Raw genomic sequence first — 26,391 nt, forward strand, 5'->3', positions numbered from 1 at the left:
GTCTTCATTCCAGGTCTTTAAGCACTCCGATACAATACCCTGCGTAAAGGATACTATACAAATATAAGTTATTGTTCTCCACTGATGTTCTGTCAGCTCAATGGTCAACAACAACTTGCATTTATATAACACTCTTCATATAAGATAACATCTCAGAGTCCTGTACGGTTAGGGGGTTGGATGCCAAGCAGAGGAAAAGGTGAGCAGGAGGTGACCATAGGTGCAATTGAAGAGTTGGGTTTTCAGGTGGAATTTGAAAGTGGATAAAAGGGTGAGGCGGATGGATAGAGGGTAGGAAGTTCCAGAGGTTAGGGACATAGTGGCTGAAAGATGGTAACGCAGAAGGGCAGGGGTCTCACAGCAGGAACTGTGTTAGCTGAGCAGACCAGCAGGAGTGCATTTGAGAAATTGAGGCGGGAGGTGACAAAAGCATGGTTGAGTGTTTCAGTGGCATTTGATGTGATATAGGGTCAGAAGTGGAGGAAAGCAAACTTTCAGGGACCAAATGTGGGGAGAAAGGATAGGTTAGGATTGAACTGGTCACCAAGGTTATCCACTAGTTCGTTAAGTTTGAAAGACAGGCTTGGGAAGTTGATGAGCTTGGAGCTAGAGATAAAGAGACGAAGGCAGGAGCTGAGGAAAATTGCTCCCATCTTGTCCTTCCAGATCTTGATGTCTGACAGACAGGTCGAACATCAGTGGACCTAGGATTGCCTCAGAAGTGGAAAAGTAGATTGGAAAACATCAGCATACATGTGGAAATCTTTTGATGGTGAAAAGAGCCCCATGGATAGGTAATGACTCTCTAGCAAGAGTGCACCCAGCCATTGCCCCGATCTTGAATTACCATTGCCAAATCCGCCAACATTAACCTCTGGGGTTCATTACTGACAAGAAGCTTAACCGAGCCAATATGGTTATAAAAGCAGGGCAGAGGCTTCAGTTGCATTGTTTTGCAATAGATCGCTTCCACATGATATATTTATGAAACTGAATATGATTCAATATTATGCGTGGAAGTGATCCTTGGAGAAGCATTTCATAAAGTCCTAGTGATCAATGCTGGGATGTGCTGCCTGCTTTCAGAAATTCTGGTGGGTTCTGGGTGTCCAGCTTGACAGTGGCGGAGTCTGGCCTCGAGCCAGGGGGAGGTGACTATAAGCACGATCAAAAACAAAGATCTTTAGGCGGGATTTGAAGGTAGAGAGGGAGGGGGCAAGGCAGAGGGATTGAGGGAGAGGCTTCCAGAGTTTCGGGGCATAGTGGCTGAAGGCATAGCCACAGATGGTGGAGTGGAGGGGATGAGGAACGAACAGGAGGCCGGAACCAGCCAAGCGGAGCAAAGGTAAGAAGGGCATGAAGGGATTTGAAGATGAGTGAGAGGATCTTGAAATCAATCCGTTCAATAAATGGGAGCCAGTTGATCCTGGCAACGACTGGTGTGATGGGGATACAGAGTTTTATGCAGATGAGAAACCGGGCATCAGAGTTCTGAATTAGTTGTATTTTGTGTATTGTGGAATTGGGGAGACCAGCAAGGAAGGCATTGGAATAGACCACCTGGGAAGTGACAAAGGCATGGACAAGGGTTTCAGCTGCTTTGGTTGTAAGGTACAGACGGAGGCCGGCAATGTGATGGAGGTGGAAAAAAGTGGTCTTGTTCAGGGAACGCATGTGGGGTAGAAAGGAAAGCTGGGGATCAAACCTGATGCCTAAGTTGCGCACAGGTTCGGTTGATCTGAGTGACCAGTTGTTGTTAACTGTAGTAATACATGTAGGAAATACATTTAATTGTGTTCCTGTTGTCTGGAACTCTATCCCAGAGTCCCGCCCTCCACCTTCTATTTCAAGCCTACCTCAAAGCATACCTCTTCCCCCAACTCACCAGCAGCTCGGGTACCCAGACAGCATTGTCAAATCCTTTGAGACATCTTCCTGACATGAAAGTGCAACATAAATGTAAATTGTATGAATTATTCCACATCTACTCTACATGGCGCAGATGTGGGGTAGAAAGGACAGTTGAGGGTCAAACACGATGCCAAGGTTCTGGACTGGCTTAGTGAGGTGGAGTGTACATCCATGGACTGTGATGCTGTCAGCGCCTGAGGTGTGGAGGCGCTGACAGGAGCCAATCAGGAGAGCCTCGGTCTTGTTGACATTCAACTGAAGAAAGTTAGCTCTCATCCAAGAGTTGATGTCCAACAGACATTCAGTGAGGGCAGTAGTGGTCCTGGAGTCAAGTGTGGAGGCAGAGAGGTAGAGTTGGGTATGCTAATACTTGAGGTGTATGTTAGAGCCAGTATCTGTCTTTCTATCTCCAGCACCAGACCAGAAAAGTAATATTACTGACAAGTGCATGAACATGTCAACTGCAGTTGCAATATTGACTGTAGATGGCATCTGGTGCAAACTTTAAATGTACTCTTCCCCATCTCATTATAGTTGAACCCTCAACTTTAACAGCCAGCTGAGCTGGTCAGCTGCTCAGAAATATCTCTACCTGTAGGCAAACTAGCAAGATTTGTATTAGGGCTACATCTAATGGTTCTGACAAATAGACATACAATACAATATTACATTTGCATAGCGCCTTTCATCAGGAGGATATCCCAAAGTGCTGGACAATCAGGGGCGTGCATCCAAGCTGGGGGGGGGAGGGTGTTGGGAGCGGGGGGGGGGGGGGGGGAGCAGGGAGGGTAGGGTGTTTGGTTAACAAACATGAAGTTGTTTTTTGAAGAGTTCGGTGGAAGTGCTGTATTCAAAATAAATTGTTAAACTGCCCAAAATAAATTACCATTGAGCCCTTACTGATAGTAAATTAAAATATGCAAAATGCAGATGTCCATCCAAAATACACATTTCTATCTATAAGAAGTAAAGTGGGAACAGGAAAAAGACACAAGTCAGAGTAAGATTTTGTTTGTGTTTCATCCCCCAGAGCAGCTCATCTCTACACATCCTAAGGCAGCTGAAAGACTGGATAAGCAAAGTCTGTTGCAGTTTAAAAAACACAAAGTTATCTGACCATCCAGTCCAATTTTTGACGGTCTAAATCCAAGGGAAAGATGTTAATTGGTATGGCTTCAGGCCTTTAAAAAAATAGACAGCCCAATCCAAGCAGTAAAAATTGTATTTGCCACAGCCTATTAGGTGATGTTTATTCTATAGTTTTTTTTTGTGACTGTGACATTCTATCTTTAACTGTGTGGTTAATTATATGGATATTGAGACCCATAGGGCTTGATTAACATCATTAATCTTATATCTGTTCTCAACAGCAGTCTGATACTCCAGGTAACGCACATACTTGTATGCATTTCAAAATGTGTTAGTATGTTTTTGAAGCTACACTGCCTGTTCTGCATGTATTTAAAAAACATTAGGTTTTGAGAATTTGAGTGGCATACTGGCCAACAGTCTGTCATGGAATGGAAAACATTATGAAATCCCCATTTTACATTTTTTATTCTGGCAGCCTGATTCGGGTGAGAAAGAAGTGAGGTCGTCAGATCAGACCTAGTCTGATCAGATGCTCTTGCATCCCTCCTGAAATTGGTTACAGAGCTGAATAGCCAAAGGTCTAGAGTCAGACTGTGTGCCTGCCTATCCTGTCAATCAAATTTCTGTACAGGAGGATCTAAAGCAGAGGTAACAAAGGGATTATAAAAAGTGAGGTGGGAAATATAAATACAAGTCCAAAAATCTGTACAAAACTTGGTATTTAAAAGTATTCATATAATCCAGAGCGCAAAGATGTAGCTAAATGTCTACAATTCCCTAAGCAGCAAATTTCTGGTCTCAGCCATGAGACCTCAAGAAACGTCGAGTGAAAATAAAAATCTACCGTAGGGGCAGAATTGTCAGCATCTGACATCTGACAAGAGGCTTCCGTCAGCATCTTGTAGCAAGTGACTACACAGCACCGAAGAACTATGATCAAGTGAACTATCTAAATGTTTTGATTAGGTCTACTGAGTTTTAAAAAAGCAACATTACTTAATATCAAACATCTCTGTACAGAGCTCAACTGAAAATGGACAGAGGTCAAATATTTGATGTAATTTCTTGATCAATAAGTTATTTGGCAGATTATATTCAGAATCTACATCTGGTAAAATTAGTGTTCTAATAAAAGTACTTCAGCTTGATGGGGTGGATCATCCTACAGTTATTAATTATATTATTATTAATAATAACTAGAGCTACCCTACGTGAAGGGTGCTATGCAAGCTGTTGTTGCATAGCAATCGAAGAGAGATCTCACACTAAAAGGTGGAATTAAGTTCAAACTGTAACAGTGCAGGAAGCTCCAAATGAACAAACAACTAAGGCAGTGGTATGATTGGACTCTGAGCAAAGGAGAAGGAGGTGACCATAGACATAGTTGAAGAGGTAGATTTTAAGTTTGGATTCAAAGAAACTTAAACAACAGGAGGGAGACAGATAGGGAGTCCCAGAGTCTAGCGGCTGAAGGCTCGGCCACCAAAGGTGATGAAGAGGGGCAGGGGACATGCAACAGTGTTGTGGTAGCTGGGTGTATGGAGTGGCAGAGTGGGATACAAGAGATCAGATAAGTCGAGAGGTGCTCGTCTATGCAAGTGTGAGGAAATTGAAGTCAACCATTTGGATGCAGGAAGCCAGAGGAGCCTGACAATGATTGAGATGATGTACCTGTGGAGTTTGATGTGGATATAAGCGGTGGAGTTTTATATTAGCTGAACCTTGTGGATGATAAAACTGGAAAGCCCAGAGAGGAGTGCATTTGAGAAAACAAGGCAGGAAGGAGGAGGAAGTATCGATAAGTATCGATAAGTCTGGTAAACATCTCTGGTCAGGCTAAGGTTGATGGCACAGGTTCAATGATGCAATAGGAAGGATATGCAATTACAATGATATCATAAATAAGGGATTTTATCCCAAATAAACTCGGAATTCTTAATTGTAGTTATAGGAGAGGGGATGAGAAGGCACATTTCCATCTTGTAATACAATATGTAATCCTGTGTATCACGGTCCCCAATAGGGGTAATCAGATCTGGCTCTTATCAGGATAATATGTGATAACAGTGGAACCTCGAGCAGCCAGTGAACACATTATGATAACAATTAAATTGATTTGGCTATCACTACAGGTTTTTACTCTAAAAAATAAGGATCAAATTAAAATAAATTCATTGTTGAATAATGCTGATGAAAGTCTTCTCAATGTGAGGAAAAAAATACAATTAACAATATGAAGAGAAATGTGATGTTTCAGAACAGATTGATATGATCAATTAAAATTAAGATACATCAGAATTTCAATCAATAATTAATTGGATTTGTGCGCAAATCTTTCCCGCCCAACAAACTTCATCATAACATTTGGCCTATAATTAACCTGCAACCACTATCTTTGTTTCTGTTACAGCCACTGCCATTTGTCATGAGGTGTTTTGATAAGAGTAGATAGGGAGAAACTGTTTCCACTGGCAGTTGGGTGGGTAACCAAGGGACATAGATTTAAGATTCAAGATAATTGGCAAAAGAACCAGAGGGGAGATGAGGAGAAAAACATTTTTACACAGAGTTGTTACAGTCTGGAATGCACTGCCTGAAAGGGTGGTGGAAACAGATTCAATAACAACTTTTAAAAGGGAATTGGATAGGTACTTGAAAAGGAAAAATTTGCAAGGATTTGGAGAAAGAGAGGGGGAGTGGGGCTGATTGGTAGCTCTTCCAAAGAGCCGGCACATCCACAATGGGCCAAATGACCTCCTTCTGTGCTGTAATATTCTGTAATTCAGATAATGTTCAGCCAATACTGTGAAGCAATCAAAACGCTAACATAATGCTATGGTGAATAATCGGTCCAGGATAGTAAAATACAAGTTTACAGAAGATCATTTAGAACACACCCATTACAAAACCATTTGCACTAGCAAGATCTCACAAACAGCTGGTTTGTGACCAATTAATCTGGAGGATTTTTGGCCAGAACCCCACGAGTATTTTCTTTTTAAATTGCTTCAAGGGATCTTGGCACCCACCTCAGACTGATTTAACATTTAACATTTCATATGAAAGACGGCAACTCTGACAATGCAGCATTCTCCAGTACAATTTCAAATGCATTTCTCCTCAACAGTAAGGGCAAAGCAGTAGTACCTAACCCAAAACACCCTTTATGCTAACTACTTGATCTTCACTTATTTGACTTTCTTCATTACATGTCATGTCATATTGTTATATCAGATGTCACAAACCCACAGGTACACACCAACATTTGCAATCTCCCTGAAAAATTCCCCCATCCCAGCTTAATTCTGTTTGCCCTGTTTATTGCTGCCTGGATATAGTTTTAATACAACAACAACATTACATGTGCACAGTGACTTTCATGTTGGTAGAATGTCCCAAGGCGCTGGTCAATCGGTGTTTCGGACCTGAGCTGGGGGTTGGGATCGGGGAAGGTGGAGGGTAGGGCGGAAGAAGAAGGGTGACCGAAGGCACGTTCGAAGAGGAGGGTCTTGAAGGAAGCTTGAGGTGAGAGGAGAGGCAGTGGAGGAGGATAGAGTGGTCAACGGTATCGAAGGCAGCAGAGATTTCAAGGAGGACGAGGAGGCAGAGGGAGCCCTGATTTGTCACTTTGACCAGAGCAGTTTCTGTGCTGTGGGTGGCACAGAAATGAGATTGGTTCGAGGGGTTGTAAAAGGGAGTGGTAGGAGAGGAAGAAGTGAAGCTCGGAAGCAACGACTCGTTCCAGGGTGTTGGAAATAGGGTGGTAATTTGAGAGCAGGGATAGGTCCAGGAAGGTTTTTTTTAAAGGATAGGAGTGATAATGGCCGTTTTTTTAACGGGTGGGAACGGTGCCAGTGGACAGGGAGAGGTTTATGACAGCTGAGTAGGGGGGCAAGGAGGTGGAGCTTGGAGGCAAGGAGAGTGGTAGGGATGCGGTCAAGGGAGCAGGTGGTCAATTTCACGTGGGTTATAGTGGTGGTGAGAGAGGAGGGGAGACAAGTGTAGAGGGAGGGATGGGTAGGGGCCGGGGTGTGAGGGGGAGATGAGGATGGGGTAGTAGTTGGAAGGGCAGAGGCAGCTGAGCGGATCCCCTCGACTTTGGTTTTGAGGAAGTCCAGCATCTGACAAATTAAACTTATCTGACACATTAATGCTGTTGTTTTAATTACTTTACTATTGCTTATTGTATCCCACTGGGATCAACAAGATCAAACTCTTTTACTGAGACAGCTATGTCTCTGTAATTACACAGATCAACCGCTAATTGCAGGGCTGTAAACAAAACCTGGTGTGCTGGTGCTCTGTGCCACTCAAGGATAGGATATGGATTATTGGCTGCCATTTCCGCAAATAAGTTCCAGAACTCAGCTGGGTGGTCCGCAAGCAGAGATTGAACAATCACAACAGACTGCGTAAAATGAAGGAGAAAAAAGACAGCAATGCTGAAAAAAAAATGCAGTAATATTCTGACTTCTATCTCAATGGATTCAAGATCGCCTCTAGACATCAAAACCTTCTGTAAACATGCTGATTCCAAATTCAAAGTATTTTCTTCCTCTAGGATAAAATACTTTTTTTTAAGTAGTTACTAAAAAAAACATGGCATTTGGAATTGTACTGTAGAATGTAAACAATAGGTCAGTATGAAAAGATAAGCTAAAACCAGTTTGCATTTAATAAGAATGGCCAGAGTAGGCCCTACAGTCAGGAACAAACTGATCACATATTTAATCTTTGTTTTGAGGAGAAGGAAATCAGCCACAGAATTTGCTTCCATTAGGGTTGAATCCATTGGAATTGGGTAGCTATTGTACTCCCAAACTGACTGTGCCTGCAGATATGAAGCTATTGCGCGAATAAAGTAAAATGCAAAACACGCTGCAACTAATTGTTTTGTTATCATTCTTCTGCAGATCCTGGACATCATAATAGGATCCAAATGGCAAGGATTAATGCAAGTGGGCATTCAGGTATTACTTTGACTTTATTATGTTACAATGCATTGACATTTCTCAACTTTCAAGCAGCCTGAGGGTATTCTCTGGTTTAAATTGTACAGGATATAATCCAGTCCATTTTATGTAAACAGAGCTCTTTATACTCCAGGTGAAGAAGGTTTTCCATCGAACATCAGTGTGTAACAATATAAATTCCTCCACATTGTGTTGGATTCAATGGTTAGATATCCTGTGCATTATCACTGAACAATGGCAGATTGAACTGAGGTTTAATATTTTTTTCAAAAGAATTCTACTAACTAGAGAATGGCTAGACTAGTTTTCATAATTTTCACCTTCAATTGTGAAATGCTTTGATACAAACTGAAATAAAAGATGGGCTCAATTAGGGTAAAGTAGGGGAAATTCCCATTGGAAATAAGTCTTCAGAGCTTGCTGAAGGTAGTTGTGGAAAGTTTGGGGGTGGTGGAGAACAGATAATAAGGTTTTATTATAGTATATGAAAAAAAAACATCCTTAAATGCTCTGAGTCATTACTCGCATGAAGAGCGGGAGTTATTGTTGTATATCCTATGAAGTACATCGGGATGTCCTCCTGACATGAAAGGCACTATACCAATGCAAGGATTATGTCTCATTCCCAGCTCAATGGTGACTTTAGCATTGAGAGTTTACTAGTAAAGAGCCATCCCTCAATAATTTTACTGTAAGCATGAGCAATATTTCAATTGAACAGTCTAAACATTGCATTAAAAACTTATCCCAATGTATCATGGAAAGAAAATAATAATTATATCTTTTCCGAATGGTGCACTTTAAAAATATAGCAAAATAGCCCCCCCACTTCCCACTGTGGATCTACGTACAGACTCAGAGCAACTCCCAACATCACAACTTATGTTCCAGTTAGTATGCTGACCAACATTTTTTATTTTCCATAAAAGCAACATCGCATTTATACTGTGCCTCATGCATAGTTGAACCTCTTAGGACTATAATAATATTTGATTTATCAAGCATTTGATATATCAAGTCTTCGAGACATCTCAAAGTGCTTCACAGAATATACTGTAAAGTGAATTGACTGTATTTTGTGGGCGAAATGCAGCAGCCAATTGCACACAGCAATACATGCATTAACCTGACATGCATTTTTTTTTAAATGACAACTTAAAAACTTGGAATGAAGGAAGGAGTAAGTTCTTGTTGAAGTTCTGGAATGGCTGGCATATCAGTACACTTGTAACTCAGTGGTTAGAGTACTTGCCTCACAAAAAAAATAAATTGGTTACTTGAATCCATGACTGTTTGTGGAACACTGCTGTGCGCAATTGGCTGTCACGTTTTGCCCACAAAATACAGTCAATTCACTTTACAGTATATTCTGTGAAGTGCTTTGAGATTTCTCGAAGACGTGATAAGGCACTGTATCAAATGCAAGGATTACTATTATTATTATACTTCATTTTATTTATTATCATTAGTTTGTTCAGGCGGATTACTACCCACATCAAGTAACAATGAATGAAAAAAGCAGGGAGCCAAGAGACAATAGCAAAATATTTCTGATGGTAAAGATCAAAAAAAAATGAAATTAGCAATAAAAGATAAATTAGAAAACTCACATACATTTTATAATGCAACATCAGTATTTTTATACATACATTTTATAATGCAATTACAGTATTTTTGCAGTCCTAAGTGACTTTTTATGCATTTGTACATGAGGAGACATTCGCTAATGATATTAATTAAGGATATTATAATTTCTGATGTCAAAAGAGTGATAAAGATTTATGTTATGTCAGGCAAACAGTGGATTGGATACATGACAGTATTGACTACATATATTATATATATATATATAGTATATCCGAAACACTGAATGTCCAGAGTGCCAATGGATCTGCCAAAAATTTCAGTTGGCATGATGGATCAGGGTGCAGTCAAAAATGCACAACAGCCATGTGTGCAGATTATTGAGTGACAAAGTGCCAGATGTAGCTGTTGAAAAAAATAATGTATTTATTTAACCTACAGGCAAAATGAAATTTATAACATTTTCGAAGGGATGTGTAGCAAGGCAAATACTGAACCCCAAGTGCTACAAATAGGGCTACTTTGAGAATGCACAATTTTGAACATGCCACAGATTCAGTTTTGTCCCACTCTCCCATTCTCACCAGTATCCATTCTCAGAGAAAAGGGTCAAATAGAGCCAGGGGCAGGGGGGAGGGTTCATTGTTGAAGGTGCCGTTTTTCGGATACGATTCTAAATCAAGGTCCCTTCCGCCTGTTCAGATGGACTTTAAAATACCAATGGCAATATTTGAAAAGAGAAGAGTTACTCATTGTGTCCTGGCCATCAATCCCCCCAAATAATATTGGTCATTCACTCTATGTCCATTTGTGCATTTGTGGGATATTGCTGTGCACGACTGGCTGCGCCTTCACCCACAAAATACAGTCACTCCACTTTACAGTATATCATGTGAAGCACTTTGAGACATTGACAACATGATAAAGCATTATATCAAGTGCAAATATTATTATTATTCCATTTCGCAAATTGGTATCTCAGTTGCCTGCTTCCAAAATACAGTCATGGCAATTTACAGGAAATCTTGTGAAGCATTTTGAGATGTCATCCCAACATGAAAGGCTCTTTGTCAAATGCAAGGATTTTTTTTACATGGAGGGAGCGCATTCAAAAAATATGCAAAATTCAGAATTTGTTGTAACTTTCTGGTGGCGAGTTCCAGAACAGCATTGAAGGAGAACTGCGAATAGGTGACATGAGCATCTCTCCTAAATAAATAAAATTAGGGAAAGAGGAAATAAAAAATAATTTCAAAGGAACAGCAAGTCTCAAGGGTGGAAAGAAATATGCCAATTTAAATAATTTCCTTCCTTTGTCCATTTATCATCAAACAAAATATTTTACTTTGCAGAGAATATTGTAAGTGGAGTCCTGTAGCTCAGTGGTTAGAGCACTCGCTTTGCAAGTGAGAGACCTGAGTTTAATTCCAGGGAGAGCGAAACCTTGGGCAAGTTTCCTTACTCCACACACCTAATAATAATAATAATAATAATCCCTCCAAAACCAAAAACAATAATAAAATTGGTCACTTTTTTATTATTGTTTTTGGTTTTGGAGGTTTTGGTTTTGGCTGCCACGTTCGCCCACAAATATACAGTCAATTCTCTTTACAGTGTGTTCCGTTTATTCCAATGAGGTCATGAATATTATGCTTTATTATACAATAGCATAAAAAGTTAACTTTAAGCATTTTTAAACAATATAAACAAAATAAAATAGGCCCTGGAACAAGTCATTGCGTCATAGCTTCACTCTTTCCTCTCCTGCTATTCCTTCTATGAACCCCTTCAATCAGGTTTCCGTGATGCCAACAGCGCAGGAAGCAACACTGGTCAAAGTCACGAATGACATTCAGTCCACCTACATCCAGGGCTCTTTCTGCCTTCTTGTCTTCCTCGACCTCTCTGCTGCCTTCGACGATTCTATCCTCCTCTTCCACCGACTCTCCTCTCAGCTCAACCTTCCCTTGTCTGGTTCAAAACCTACCTCTCCCACCGTCGCCACTAATGGCTTCTCCTCCAGCCCCTGCGCCGTCATGTGTGGCATCTCTCAGGGCTCTATCCTTGGTCCCCTCCTTTTCAACATTTACATGGTCTCTCTTGGTGAAATCATCCATAGACATGGGGTCAACTCCCATATGTATGCGGATGACACCCAATTCTACCTTTCAACCTCCACCCTCGACTCCAGGACCACTGCTGTACTCTAACTGTCTGTCAGACATCAAGTCCTGGATGAGAGCAAACTTCCTCCAGTTGAATATCAACAAGGTTGAGACCCTCCTGCTTGGCTCCCATCAGTGCCTCCATACCTTGGGCCCTGACAACACCATCCTTCATGGATGCACTCTACACCTCACGGAGCCAATACGTAGCCTCAGCGTATTGTTGTACACTCAAGTATCCTTCATCCCCCACATCCATGATGTGACCCACTCTCCATTTCCCCACCTCCACAACATTGCCTAGCTCCGCCACCATCTCTCACTGCAGGCCGCTGAGACCCTCATCCATGCATTCATCACATCCAGGCTCGACTACACAAACTCCTTACTTGTCAAGTCCTGTAGCTCAGTGGTTAGTGGTTAGCTCACCTCCCGACGTGAAAGGCACTCTATAAATGAAAGCTTGTTGTTGTTGTTAGAGCACTCGCCTTGCAAGCGAGACACCTGGGTTCAATTCCAGGCAGAGCAAAACCTTGGGCAAGTTTCCTTACTCCACACGCCTAATAATAATCCCTCCAAAACAAAAAAAATAATAAATTGGTCATTTTTAATCCATGACTGTTTGTGGGACACTGCTGTGCGCAATTGGCTGCTGCGTTTCGCCCGCAAATATATGGTCTATCCTGTGAAGCGCTTTGAGACATTGAGAAGTCGTGAAAAGAGCTATATCAAATGCAAGGATTATTATTGTCAGCCTCCCCAACTCCTTCCTCCACCAACTGCAGATCATCCAGACCTCTGCAGCCTGATCCTCTCCTGCATCAGGCTCCGTGACCCTATCTCCCCCATCCTCACCCGCCTCCACTGGCTCCCCATCACTCAGAGGATTCAGTTCAAGATCTTGGTCCTCAACTTCAAGCCCTCCATGGCCTTGCTCCTCCCTACCTCTGTGATCTCCTAAGCACCTGCTGACAATTTGTATCAATTTGATATAAAAATAAAACTGAATTTGAGACTAAATTATCCATCCATGTCTGACAGATAGATCTTTCAGACAGGACAGTTTGATCATTAATCTAAGACTGGATACAGATAACCTAGGATTAAAAACTTTACAATCAATAATCATCTTGTATTAATGCTTGCATATGTCAGAGACATGGATCACATTGACAGCTACTGCAAGTGCAAAACAGAGTAACACTCCATAACAAATCAAAACATTATGGATTATAAATAGCAGAAGCGACTGAATAGCTATAATCTAAACTTAAAAGTGCAACAGTTTATCACATTTTGCCGAGTTATCCAAAATGTTCCATTAGTACTGTCTTGAATTTATCCACAGGTAACTATAATCTTTGATTCATGGCTGACAGACACCCTTTTCATTCTCTTCTACTAAAAATGTAAGAGTAGTTCTGAAGCACAACCTCAAAAATGTTTGTATCACTTTTTTTTCCTGAGCTGGCCATCTGACACATGCGGAAACCCATCACCTTGCTTAAGACTATCCAAACCAGACAGTTCTATGTTCGTTTTCTACACGTCGAAATTTCAGTATCTAGAATGGAATGCAAACTCTCTCCCCAAAGAGGTGCCTCTTGTTTTCCTAATTCCAGAGATTATTTGACGCAGGTTGGAAGAGCCAAGGCTTACAGACCTCTAGTGCATTGAAAGCACTGTCTGGCAAGTTTCCCGCTGCCTGTCCTGCTGGGTCAATCCTACCCATTAGGACTTTGTCTTGCAAGGATAACAGGAGCGGAGTGGGAAGAATTTCTACCCCTAGTTACTGGTCTATAATTTCCAAGTCCTGCTGATGAGCTTTGCCTATCTTCAGTAGTGCCCTTAAAATGTGGACCCACCTGGCTCAGGAACCAGACCATCAGAGACGCAGAGAGGAATGATTTGTTTCTGACATTCTGTCACCAAGCACATAGCTCTGAGCCGATTCAACAACAACAACAACAAGATTCCATTTATAGAGCGCCTTTCACGTCAGGAGGACGTCCCAAGGCGCTGGACAGTTGGGTCAGGACCCGAGCCATGGGGGGAAATGGTTAGGGGAAGGGAGGGAGCGAGGAGGGGGTAGAGAGTCGAGAGGGGAGCTGAAGGCACAGTCGAAGAGAAAGGTCTTGAGACCGGCCTTGAAGGAGGAAAGGGAGGAGGCGGCGAAGGCATTGGAGGATGGAGTTCCAGAGCCTCAGGGCTGAGAGGCTGAAGGCCCGACCACCGATGGTAGGGCCTTCAGCCTCTCAGCCCCTAGGCTCTGGAACTACAAGACCACCCCACTTCGCCCCCCATGGAAGACAGTTACTAAATCGCCATTTTAAATTACTATTGGCCCTCGGTGGACTATGTAACCAACCTTTAGTGCCACAACAGCAATAATTTGGGATTGGAATTTACTTCACAGGTCCCTCAATACTTCAACACATCTTTCCTGTCAGTAAGGATCGTTAAACCCAAGTCTTGGAGCTGTGGGTGCACCTTTTCAGTTGAGGATTTGAAAAATGATGCTAATAATAATTATGCTGAACATAATGTGGTCAATTTGGACAAATGTGCAGTTTTGTTTCAAAAGAAAAACATTGCTGTTTGGAACCATAGAAATTGACAGCAAAGAAGACTCAGTAATTGTCTGTGCTTTTTTTTTTTGAAAGAGCAATCCATTCAGCCCCATCTCAAGATGGGTGATGTATTGTCGAGAGGTACCCGACTTTGGATGAGACGGGTCCTGTTCTGGAAGGAAGTTTCTCTCCCAGTGATCCATCCAACACTCTCCCCCCCCCACCCCCACCCCTCCCCCCAGACAAGAACTGGGCACTCACTCACTCACTCACTCTCCAGCTGCTGGAAGGCCATTTGCTGTGGTTCTGCTCCGAACAACATCGAAGAGTCAGTACACTTTGAAGGAAACTTCTTTGAAAAGCGAGAGGCAAAAGACGTTTGGGGGCCGCCTCGACGCAGGTCCTTCCACACCACGTCACTTAAACCGCGGCAGTTAGTTTTCTTTCCATAACTCCCGACCTTCACCGGCGGTGTCCCACACCGAGGGGTGTGTATGGCGTTCACGCAATTCCCTCCCTCCCCCCCTCCCCTCCCCTCCCCGCCGCCACGGGGCGGTTTTAGTGCAACGGTAACGAGTGGCGAACCTTTGACAACAACAACAAACTGCATGTGGGAAGGAAGCCCTTCACGCCGGGAGGACAGCCAGTGGGGAGAGGGAGGGAGGGAGAGGGAGGGAGGGAGGAGGGCGGGTGTGAGAGACTATTCAGCCCCACAGCTGAACATGAATCGTGCAGCTCCGGTTCCCTTCGCGCTCTCTCGGTCCCAATGTGACACTCGTTACTGATACCGATCAGCGAAGATTATCAACTCACCCACAGAGCACCTCCTTCGCTCACTCACTCACTCACTCCCGTCCCGTCCACAGGCCTCGTAACGGCTCTTCAGACCCCGCCCCCCTCGCGCGCCGCATTCCAGCGTTTGTAGTCTCTCGCGCTGCCAACGGCTCGCGGCCCGCGCGGTGCACTCCGGTCATAGGAGTTCTGGCGCTCTTCCCGACGGCCGGTCGCCACGCCGGCGGGGGAACTACACTACCCGGCGTTCCGCGGCGCGCTGCCCCCCCCCCCCCCGCCGGATGTGCCTGCGCGCGACGCGCTCGAGCAGAGGCTGTCCTTGCGCCGGGTCGTGGAGCGGTTGCTGTGCAGCGAGCGCCCGGTTGCGGAGCGAGCGGAGGGTCGGTCGGTCGGTGTTGGGGCTGAGGGAGCGAGCGAGCGAGCGGGAGGACGTTTTCGGGCAGAGTGTCACCGAGGGCGGAGTGCGGCCACCAGGCTCCAATACCATGACAGTTACAGCGCGGCTTCTTCGCTCTGGCTTTATACGTTACCTCCTCGTCCTGGTGGTGAGTTTCCCCCTCCGTTTCCCCCTCTCCCCCCCAGTCATTTTCGCTTCGTGTTTGCCGTGCGGGCGGGCGGGGGGGGCCGCGGCCTAGTGCCGGGTACCCTGCGGGGAGAGGGAGAGGCCCAGCTCGCCGCTCACAGCCTGGGCGGCAGAGGGGGAAGGACTGACTGACTGACTATTATGTTCACCACCGGAGCCCCGGCGTTAGGCCGGGAAAGCCATTTGCGGTGTCCAGGGCCTCCTCTCAGCTGCCCTTCACCGGGTCGGGGCTCTTAACCTCCCTCTCACCCCCCCCCCCCCCCCCGGCTCTGCTTCAGCCTCGGGGACCTGCACCGGGCCTGTGTGTGTGTGTGTGTGTGTGGGGGGGGAGGAGAGAACCCCCTGATTTTCCTGCAGCCACTTCACTACCAGCAGCCAAATGGGTTCCAGGCATTTCATTCACCCAACAATAACACATCGCAATTTCAAAAACGGTTAATTAAACTGGAGCCTTTTTTCTTTTTTTTTAAAAAAAACAATGCACCACATGAGTCGAGATTTTTGCGCCGAGAGAGTTAAGAGCACTGCATTGCGGAGGAGGAATCGGCCACCGGGTTTTAGGGCTGATTTACCGCCTGGAAATAGGGTGATGATGTTTTAGCAAATCGAAAGGGGTTGAATTATTTTATGATCTCTTGAGCACTAACACCCGGAACTGATGGATTGAGCCTTTTTGAGTTTCCGCATTTGAGGGCCGCACTTAAGTGTGTTGTCTGTTCCTCATAGGTTGGCAGCATCGCCCTAAGGCACCCGGAAACTGAAGTGTATGTTAGATATATACACATACATATATATATATATGTATATATATGTGTGTGTATATAGCAGTGTGAAACCAAGGTGGATTTCAATTGTATTCTGAATTTTATATAAAATAAATCTGATCAGTGACTTCCAAGAAATAAATTGTTAGGTTCTTTATCATTCTTAATCTTTTCAGAAGTGGAAATGTGTTCGGAATACAATATTTTGTCAAACATAATTGTGAAGAAGCTTAAGAGTCTTTTAAGTCGTTTTTTTTAATATACTTTTCAAAATTTAAAACTGCATACCTGTACCCTCAAATCATGCGTTGGTGATGTTCAGCTGTTTTTCAGACTTCATGAAAGCAGCCTTAATATTTTAAGAAAAATGCTCACACTCTGGGTTTGGGACAGAAAATGTTAAAGTCTAAGATATTCTGACTAAATCGTATGTTGAACAGTGAAGATCCTGTTTGATAAATTGTCAATCATGACATGTCATAAATTAGGAGGCTAAGTACTGTAGCTTGTGTGTGAATGCAGGATATGGAAGTTAAAGTGTGCTTAATTCAGGCAATAGTGAAACACATTAATCTTTTGTGTGCATTTGGTAGCGCAGTATGCTGAGCACACCATGATTAAGTAATAGATATGTTTGTGTCACATAAAACATGTAACTCTGTTCATGTAATTTTAAAACTTTGGGAACCCAATAGGATTTGTGATCGAAAAATAAATGCAGGCACTTATTTGAGCTTCTCCAAGTAAACAAGAGCAACAAACTGCATTAACACAAGTTATCAAAGTAACAGAAGAAATCAGAGGCAGACTGAGTAGGATTGAAACAATTTTATACAAAGAAAAGATATGCATTGGAATGAGTAACTTTGTATGAAAACCTTTGTGTGTGTATGTGTGTGTGTATATACACTGAAATACTTTTATCCATTTCTCACAACACATTTCTCACTTGTAATGGTTCTGCACTTCCACAGGACTAGCCATTGGACTGCATAGGTTCTCTACATTGCAATGTTACTACGATGCTTGTCAAAGTGAACTTCAAAAAGTTATATGTAGAAAATGCTCTAGCATTCTCAGTAGCATTGGTAGTATTCTCGCCTATGAATCAGACGTTTGTGGGTTCAAGCCCCAAAGGGGATTTGAGCTCATGGCCTAGACTGACATCCAGTCACTATTTGGGGAGCCCTGCATTGATGGAGGAGCTATCCTTCAAGTGAGACATTAAAACCTAGGTCTGCCTATTTAGGTAAGCATTAAAAATCCCATGGCACTATTAGGAAAGAGCTGGGAATTTATTCTGATTTTCTGGCCAGCAATCTCCTAGATTAAATTGGTCATTCACTTAATAGCTGTTCATGGGACGTTAGCTGCTGTGTTTTCCAACAAATGTCACTGCACTTTACAGTAAGTCTTGTGAAGCACTTTGAGAAGTCTCAACAATGCACTATCAATTGCAGGGATTTGTATTTATTATTTATAATCTTTGATGCATCTGTTCTTCTGAAGTGTTCAATTTTATGGCACTCCCTATCTATTGGATTGTGTTCAGATTTTAATTAGACTTAAAAAAATGAATTTCGCCGATCAAACAACTGACCTGAAATCTCAGTTGGCTGCCTTTCCTTCCAGCTGAAAAGGCACATGCTGTGAATATCCTGGATTTGATGTAACTCAAATTAATAAGTAATGCTGTTTTCTCTGGATTATATTTGAAAGCTAGTGGTGCCTATATTAGGAAACTATTGTTTTAATTGTTGGACCAGTTGATAATGTAGCTCAGTGGTTAGAGCCATCGCCTCTCAAGCAAGAGACCTGGGTTATATTCCCGGCGAAACCTTGGGCAAGTTTCCTTACTCCGCACGCCTAATAATAATCCTTCAAGAAAAAAAACAATAATAAATTGGTCACTTCAATCCACGACTGTCTGTGGGACACTGGTCTGCGCAATTTGGCTGCCACATTTCGCCCTCAAAATACAGTCCATTCACTTTACAGTATTTTCTGTGAAGCACTTTGAGGCATCTAGAAGACGTGCTATATCAAATGCAAGGATTATTATAATAAGGAACTATTTTGCATGCTGGGTTTCTTTCCATATTGGGTCTGTTTTCTTGGGTCATGCTATTATATTCAGAACTAAAAGCAAACCACAGACCAATAGTTTAAAGACTAAACACATTGGCTTTATTTGCAATATGGCGTACAAATAACCATATTATTGGTACAATATCAAAGCAAAAAATTTCAATGGCCATTTTATTCATTTTGACAGCTGAGTGCTTTGGGTCTTTTAAAATTGCAGCTGATTTTAACTTGATGGTCACTTTTAAAATGCACCTTTTATTTTTCCACCCACCCCCACTTCTACCTTTTCACTCAAGTACAGCTTGTGTGAAGTTTAAATCTCTGCATCAAATAGATCACAGAGGCTCCTTTAATGCACAAACCTGAACTGTCAAATAAAGCTTGGTGTTGAACTGCTGTTCTGACGAGAGGTAAGTGGCTGACAATCATTCTGATCACACTAAGGCTATCTTTCCGCAGTTGGGAGCTTACTTTGATTCCTAATTAGAACTGACATGATCTTTGTTAGGAAATCCGCCACAGGTTTAACAATGACATTTAAGGATTGATATAACCAAGAATCATTCTTCAACAACTGTATTTCGGGTCTGAATGTTAAGTGTAAAACAAGCCCAAAGGCGCTAGAAAGTCTCAGGTTTGTACCCGAGTGTTACTTTAGGCGCACAGGCACAAGATAGTTGAATTAGAAATAAATCTTTTGCTACAGGCAGCTTTAAATAATTTATCCAAACTATTGCCCAACGGCAGAACCATTATGTTAATGATAATAGAACAATAGGCTTTTTAATAACCTTATACAAGTGTTCAAACAGGTCAGTATGGGTTAGAACAGATGGACTGCAAATGAGTCTCTTATTGGGCTGAACAACTGCCTTGTGGGGAAAAAAAGAAACAATTGCCTTCCTGAATACTCCTACAACAACAAGATTACATTTGTATGGCGTCTTTCACGTCGGGAGGACATCCCAAGGCAGGCTCCTAATTTGTTTAGTTTTCTTTCAGTTATGCAACCTAATACAGCGTATCATTCACAGACTAAAAATGCGTGGCTCTTTGACACCCTGTTCAAATTTACCTGTTTCCACTTCAGTAGTTTCAAACGTATCTCTAAGCGCCTATGCTTTATGGGACCTCAGGTGCTTGGGCTGAAAGTTCACTCTGTCCACAATTAGAATATAAAGGTTGCTGTTGTCACTACAAGTAGACAGAAGGAATTGATCATTTACCCGTTTGCCTTCAAAGTAAAAAAATAATAATTCTTGCATTTCATATGGTGCCTTTCACATTAGGAGGATGTCTCAAAGTGCTTCACAGGATATATTGTAAAGTCAAGTCACAATATTTTGTATGAAAATGTCTACAGAAAATAAGCTCTCGGGGTGTCTTCATCTGTGCTGTTTGCTGTGCAGGGCTGTCATCAACAAAATTAGAATACTTTCTCTAGTGAACTTGTTTTGTCTACAAAAACAGTCACTACAATTTTCAGGAGAACTCTGAAGTGCTTTGATACATTTTCAACTTGATAACAGCAATAAATGACATGTATGGCGCTCTTCATGCAGGGAACTCCTCAGAGTCCTTAAAGGTGCTGCATCAAATGCAAAGATTATTATTATTTAAAATTTCCAGTGACATTTAGATGTTTAGTTTCAGTTAGGATGTGTTTTTTGATCCAGTCTGATTTTCCTTGGGCCTCTGTCATAATCCTACAAAGATTTTTAAAAAATAGAGGGATTATGGGATATGGGGATAGGGCAGATAATTAGTTAGGTCTGAATGGCCTACTCCTGCTCCTAATTCTTATGTTTTTATGTTCTTAATGATACAATGGTGATATGTCTTAAATAAAATGTTAGTGATATGCGCAGAGTTTAGATACTGAGTAGCATGGCAATATGATACGGGTACTTTGGTTTCAACATGTTTGATTATTGGTTAAATGTTGTAACACGAACAGTTGTTCCACATATATTCAAATTGCAATAGGACTTTTTATCAATAGGTTAAGTATCCTTCCTCACGTGCTACAATTGATTATGTATAAAATAATGACGTCTTAGTGTCTTGTTCGAATTATTTTCCTCAAGATGACCAAAGTAACATCACGTTCCATACAACTTAATTTGTTGGTTCCTAAAGAAGGTACATGTTTCTCAAACAGAAAATAAATGTAGGTTGCGTACATCACTCCAAGACTATGCTGCATCAAGAACACTATATAAATGTATTACTTTTAACATAGCTGTTTTTAATTTTTCTTCATAAAGATTTAGGTACTTTCAATTTAATTGAGAGTGTGTTCCCCATTTGGAAAAGTGTCTTTTATGTCAGGAAGACATCCCTAAGTGCTTTGCAGGATGTATTGTGAAGTGGCGTGGCTGTGTATTTTGTAGGCAACCGCAGCAGCCAAATTGCATATAGCAGTGTCTCACAAACAACCATGAAATGAATCACCAATTTTATTTGTGCAATTGTTGGCGAGGACACCCGTCTCTTTTCAAATCGTGCCATGACATTTTTAACATTACCTGAACAGGCAGATAGGACCTCGGTTTACCGTCTCATCAGAAGGACAGCACTTCTGACAATGCAATATACTTCTAGGACTGCATTGGAGTGTAAGCTTAAATACAACAACAACAAGATTACATTTGTATAGCGCCTTTCACGTTCGGAGGACGTCCCAAGGTGCCGAACAGAGTACAGCAATTCAGACCCGAGCTGGGGTCAGGGGGGGTAAGGGAGGGGAGGGGGGGTGGTTGATGGCATGGTCGAAGAGGAGGGTCTTGAGGCGGGACTTGAAGGAGGCTAAGGAGGGGCGAGGCGGAGTGACTGGGGGATGGAATTCCAGAGGTTGGGGGCAGAAGGCTCTCCTGCCAATGGTGGGGTGGGTCAGGAAATATGGAGCAGGCCAGAGCCGGCTAAGCGGAGGGAACGGGCGGGTTGGTAGGGGTTAGGAGGTCGCAGAGGTAGGGTGGGATGAGGCCATGAAGGGCTTTGTAGGTGAAGACCAGGATCTTGAACTGGATCCTATGAAGGATAGGGAGCCAATGGAGTCGGGAGAGAGTGGGGGAGATGGGGTCACGGAGTTTGGTGCGGGAGAGGACACGGGCTGCAGAGTTCTGGATTATCTGCAGCCGTGGAGGGAGGAGTTGGGAAGGCCGACAAGCAGGGCATTTGCATAGTCGAGCCTGGAGGTGGAAATACACCTCCACAAGTTCAAGTCCTAATGTGGGTTTGTACCCACAATCTTATGACTCGGAAACGAAAGCGCTACCACTAAGCTAGGCTGACAAGGTTGTTTCAGGAAAGACACCAGGAAGTATTTCTTCACATAAAAGATTATTGATGTTTGGAAAGGATTAGTAGAAATCCTGGTTGAGGCCTTATTCATTTGAGAAACAGCTTGACGATGTAATGGAAGGAGGTAAGGTGGGTATTCTGAAAGGATGCGATCAAATGGGCTGGAGGGCATTCTCTCTTGATCTTGTGAGTGACTGTGTAACCAGGTATCAACAATAAACTACTACCATCATACCTGATGCTCAGCATCCTGGAGATGGAATCAACTTCATGGCGGACAATCTCTGATACTTTCCAGAATTAGGAAACAACAGGGTTTATTTTTGGGGTGTAAATGTGCAAACTCCTTTCCAACTAAATGAGTAATTTCCATATGTAGTACAGCACTCTTCTTTTGGTTTCAGTGCTATCTATTAGTCACAAGATAATAATAATCCTTGCATTTGATATAGCGCTTTTCACGTCGGGAGGACATCCCAAAGCGCTTCACAGAACAAGATCAAGAGAGATGTTGAGATGAAGAATGCCCTCCAGCCCATTTAATTTCATCGTTCAGAATATGCACCCTACCTCCTTCCATTGCAGTATCAAGCTGTTTCTCATGCTTGTTGAATTTGTCATACCTGTGTGGAAACTACTTACTTACTGATCAGCCATCTTGTGATTCGTATGTTATTGGGAACTTTTGAGTGTGTGTGGAGATAGTATCCCACTGCTTAATTTGCACATGAATCCATCTTATTGATAGGATATTGCAAGATACCAAGGCAGTACCTTTATTTTTAAGTTGTATATAGAGTCCAGGCAATGGCAATGGAGGGGGAGTGGTAAGAGTATTTTGATTGACAATGATGGGGCATATTAGGATAGGTAGCCAGGTGAGGAATGCTGTGGGATTTTTTGTTTTAGAGTAAATTGATATCCTTTCTATCTGTGTAATTAGAAATGTCTGATGTAGCTATTTGTAAAAATGAAAGTGCCACTAATCCTTGTAAAAATCCCTGTAAAACAACTCCATATGTTGGCATTACTTAAATCATATTAGATATGTATTAGAATATATTAGACAGCGTATTAGAAGCCCAAAGTCATTGAGGCTGCTCATAATTATATTCAGGTTGCATGGTGTGGCAATGGTAGAGTCCCGATACCTGAAAAGGAAATCGTGCTGGGTAGGAATCCAGTTTTCCTTTTAAGAAGCAATTCATTGTATTGCTACATAAAAATAACCTGTTCAATAATTCCTGACTAATGGTATGGAACCAGAACACATTTTTGAATACATTTCCTTGTTACCACATCAAAGTGGGTGTGGTACAAGGAACAAACCACATCCACATTTTTTCCTTGACAGAAGTAGCTTTACCGGTGTGGTGGTTTACTGTTTTTTTTTTAAATGGAGCCATGTGATCTTTAATGTCCACCTGAACAGACAGAAAGGACCTCATTTGAATTCATCCGAAGGATAGGAGTACCTCCTGCGTATCCACTGCATTGCACTTGCACAATGTGAGTTTAAAATCCTGATGTCAGGCTTGAACTCACCACCTTCTGATATACTATCACCTGAGCCAGGCTGACACCCAACTTATGCACGTTGGACTTTGTGATTCACAGTCACATGTGAGATCGATTGGTTTACGTTTATGATGCAGCCCTTTCTTATCTTTTTATCATTTCATTGGTTGGAAATCTGGTTTTGAGTCAACCAAGAAAGCATTTAAATTTAAAAAAAACTTTTGCTTCCATCTTCCAAAATAGGACATTTGGTGCTGGAAATGTACCAAAAGTTTTTAAATGCTGAAAATTAAAAACACAGAAAATAGGGCTTTCAGACTATTAAATGCCTGATTAAACTCTGACCAAAGTTTAGAGTTTGCAATGATGATCTGAGAGTTCTCGCTTTCATGCGCATTGGGGACGGAGAACTTGATTAAAGTAGATATACGATTGCCTGGCATGACAACTGAGGTGGTTGTCCTTGCGCCATGCCAATATATTGCAAACATATTCTACTAGTGGAAATCCATTGTTGAATTGAGATCATACCATTACCTTAACCTTAATATTGATGTCCCTGGAATGCACTGGCTGTACCCTTGCATGGTGCTGTCCATGAAATCCATGTTGTGTTGGTTCCAAGAAACCAATGAACTGTCTCAGTACTGGAGAATGAAGAGAACAATTATTGTATTAAAAAGCAATCCCCAGTAAAATAATAAGAATGTAGTCATCCATTTACACTCAGGTGCTTGCCTTTAGATTAGATCTCACCAAATATTTAAATTGCACATTTTTTTATTACTTCCTCGCCATTATCTACAATAAAAATCTTTTTAGTATGCATGTTTGAGCAGTAACATCACAGATTGGGATCCAATATGTAGCTGCTTGTGAGGTGTATACAATATGCAGTGGAGATGAAAGGACAGTGATACAATACTAAAGTTCTCATTGTGCCAAGTGTCCGATTAGTGGTCAATTGAAAAGAATTATTGGAAGAAGCTTGATACTTGTTTGGGAAATGGTCTGATGGTCTTAGGGGGAGAAATTGACTTCTGTGTTGAGATGCTTTTCTCTTATTAGATTTTCATCTAGTTATTCTAGTGCAATACTCTTGAATGTTTCAAGAAAGCTCTGCTTGGAACTAATAATTAGTAAAGTTAATATTAGTTTCAGGTAGAAGCAGACAATCAGTCCAGCTAATCACGCAGCCCAAAAGATTCATTAGACACGCGTTTCTCATCTTGTAATCTAGAAAAGTATCTACCTCATTACCTTATGACCCTGAGTCCCTTTAATTTGTAGAAAACTTTTCTCGACTGGAGGCTACAACTCATCCAAATCTCCACTGCTCTCTTACCCACGCCAAACCCTGCAACTGCATGCCTATCGCCACAGTCTTCACCAGGCTCCACTCACTCTATATCCTATCAGAACAATTTCAAGATCCTCACTGGCACCTACAAATCCATCCACAGCCTTCATATTGCTCTAATCTTTTTCTGCACTGCTCCTTAACTCAGCTAACTTGCTGTGTGTGCCCTGCCATCTGTGGTACCATTAAAGCCTTCAGTTCCCATGTCTCTAAACTCTGAAACTCTCTCTATCCCTCCATCTCACCCCACTCTTTCTACCTCAAAACCAACTAATGGTCACCTCTCCCCATCCCGTTTGGTATCTGACTCCATCCTTGAAAGCATTACGAGACATTTCTTGACATGAAAACACACTCTTAAGTACAAGTTATTAAAAAGTTGTTGTTGTAGATTAATATCACAGACCATTGATCAACCTTCAGACACCTTTCTGTTCTTTGGTTCGCTACTTTATTATGCTGTTCATTTACCCACTATCTTACCAGTAAAACCCCATATTTTATAAGCAAAGCAGTACATTTCGACACCATTGCTGTATATGATAGTACGATAGTTAAACGTTTGTGTATTTTAAAAAAAAGTACGCATTGGAAAACTTTACATGTTTTTTTCTTTAAAATCTGATCTGGCTTCCAATGCCAGATTTTGCAGTATGTTTATGCTGTATAATTCAAAAGCAGAAATATGTCAGCCTGGCTCAGTTGGTAGCTCTCTCGCCTCCAAGCGAGAAGGTTGGGGTTCAAGCTGCACATCAAGACTTAGAACTCGTTTAATCTAAACTGACACTAATGCTTTACTGGGGGTGTGTTGCATTGTTGGGAGTACCATTCTTTGGCTGAGAAGTTAAACCGAAGCCCTGTCTGTTTAGGTAGACATTAAAGATCCCATAGCACTTTTCGAAAAGAGGAGGGAGTTTATCCCGGTGTCCTGGGCAACAATCCACCCAAATAAAATTGATCATTCACTCCATGACTGTTTGTGGACATTGCTGTGTGCAAATTGGCTACTGCATTCAACAAAACAGTCATTCCACTTCATTTGAAGTGCTTTGGGATGTGAAACGCGCTGCACCAAATGCAAGGATTATTATTATTAAATGAATAATCCTATTCACTTTTTACATAAAGCTTGCAGATATTAGAAAAGATAGACAAAAGATTTGAGCAACAGATTTCCAGAATAAAAGTGGTAAAGGCCCTCGTGGATTCAAGTGATTTCGTGTAGAGATTAAACTGTTTGATATGGGGATTAATCTGTTTGTACTGCAATCTTAAAATACCCCTTTAAATTCAAAAGCACAGTTGGTTCTTACAGTAAAATGTCTGTGCACTTTGTTGTACTTCATAATTGGAACTCACAGAGACTCTTTGTTATAATTCTGTGAGGTGGGGAGTGAAGAGTGAACTTAATAATTGATGATTGGGCAATTCAAGCACTTTGCCCTGACTAGTTCCCTTTTCTGCAATATTTGATTCAAGAGGTTCAAATCTTTGTAATTTATTAACATTTATTTAGCATTCATTCATAAGATGGGTTATAAATCTTGTTCAGCTTCAGCTTTGTTAGTTTGCTCAAGTAAATAAATACACAGATCTTTCTATACAGAGTCCTGTAGCTCAGTGGTTAGAGCACTCGCTTTGCAAGTGAGAGACCTGAGTTCAATTCCAGGCAGAGGGCGAAACTATGG

At 42.0% G+C, this 26,391-nt stretch overlaps 2 protein-coding genes across 3 annotated transcripts in view; one reads left to right on the top strand and one right to left on the bottom strand.

The window, feature by feature from the left end:
• The window catches only part of invs (inversin), a 143,953-nt gene extending 129,339 nt beyond the window's left edge, over nucleotides 1-14,614 (bottom strand). Inside the window, exon 1 of the mRNA XM_042332359.1 lies at nucleotides 14,569-14,614. The gene's annotated coding sequence lies outside the window, so the exon portion shown is untranslated. The remainder of the gene's footprint in view (nucleotides 1-14,568) is intronic.
• Nucleotides 14,615-15,369: 755 nt separating this feature from the next.
• Nucleotides 15,370-26,391, top strand: part of erp44 (endoplasmic reticulum protein 44) — a 49,202-nt gene continuing 38,180 nt past the window's right edge. Inside the window, exon 1 of one of the 2 annotated variants that reach the window (XM_042345476.1) lies at nucleotides 15,370-15,632. In XM_042345476.1, coding sequence (XP_042201410.1) covers nucleotides 15,573-15,632 — 60 coding nt within the window. In that variant the 5' untranslated portion in view covers nucleotides 15,370-15,572. 2 annotated transcript variants of the gene reach the window in all.

The sequence above is a fragment of the Callorhinchus milii genome, unplaced genomic scaffold, assembly GCF_018977255.1.
Source record: "Callorhinchus milii isolate IMCB2004 unplaced genomic scaffold, IMCB_Cmil_1.0 Scaffold2, whole genome shotgun sequence".
NCBI classification, from domain to species: Eukaryota; Metazoa; Chordata; class Chondrichthyes; order Chimaeriformes; family Callorhinchidae; genus Callorhinchus; species Callorhinchus milii.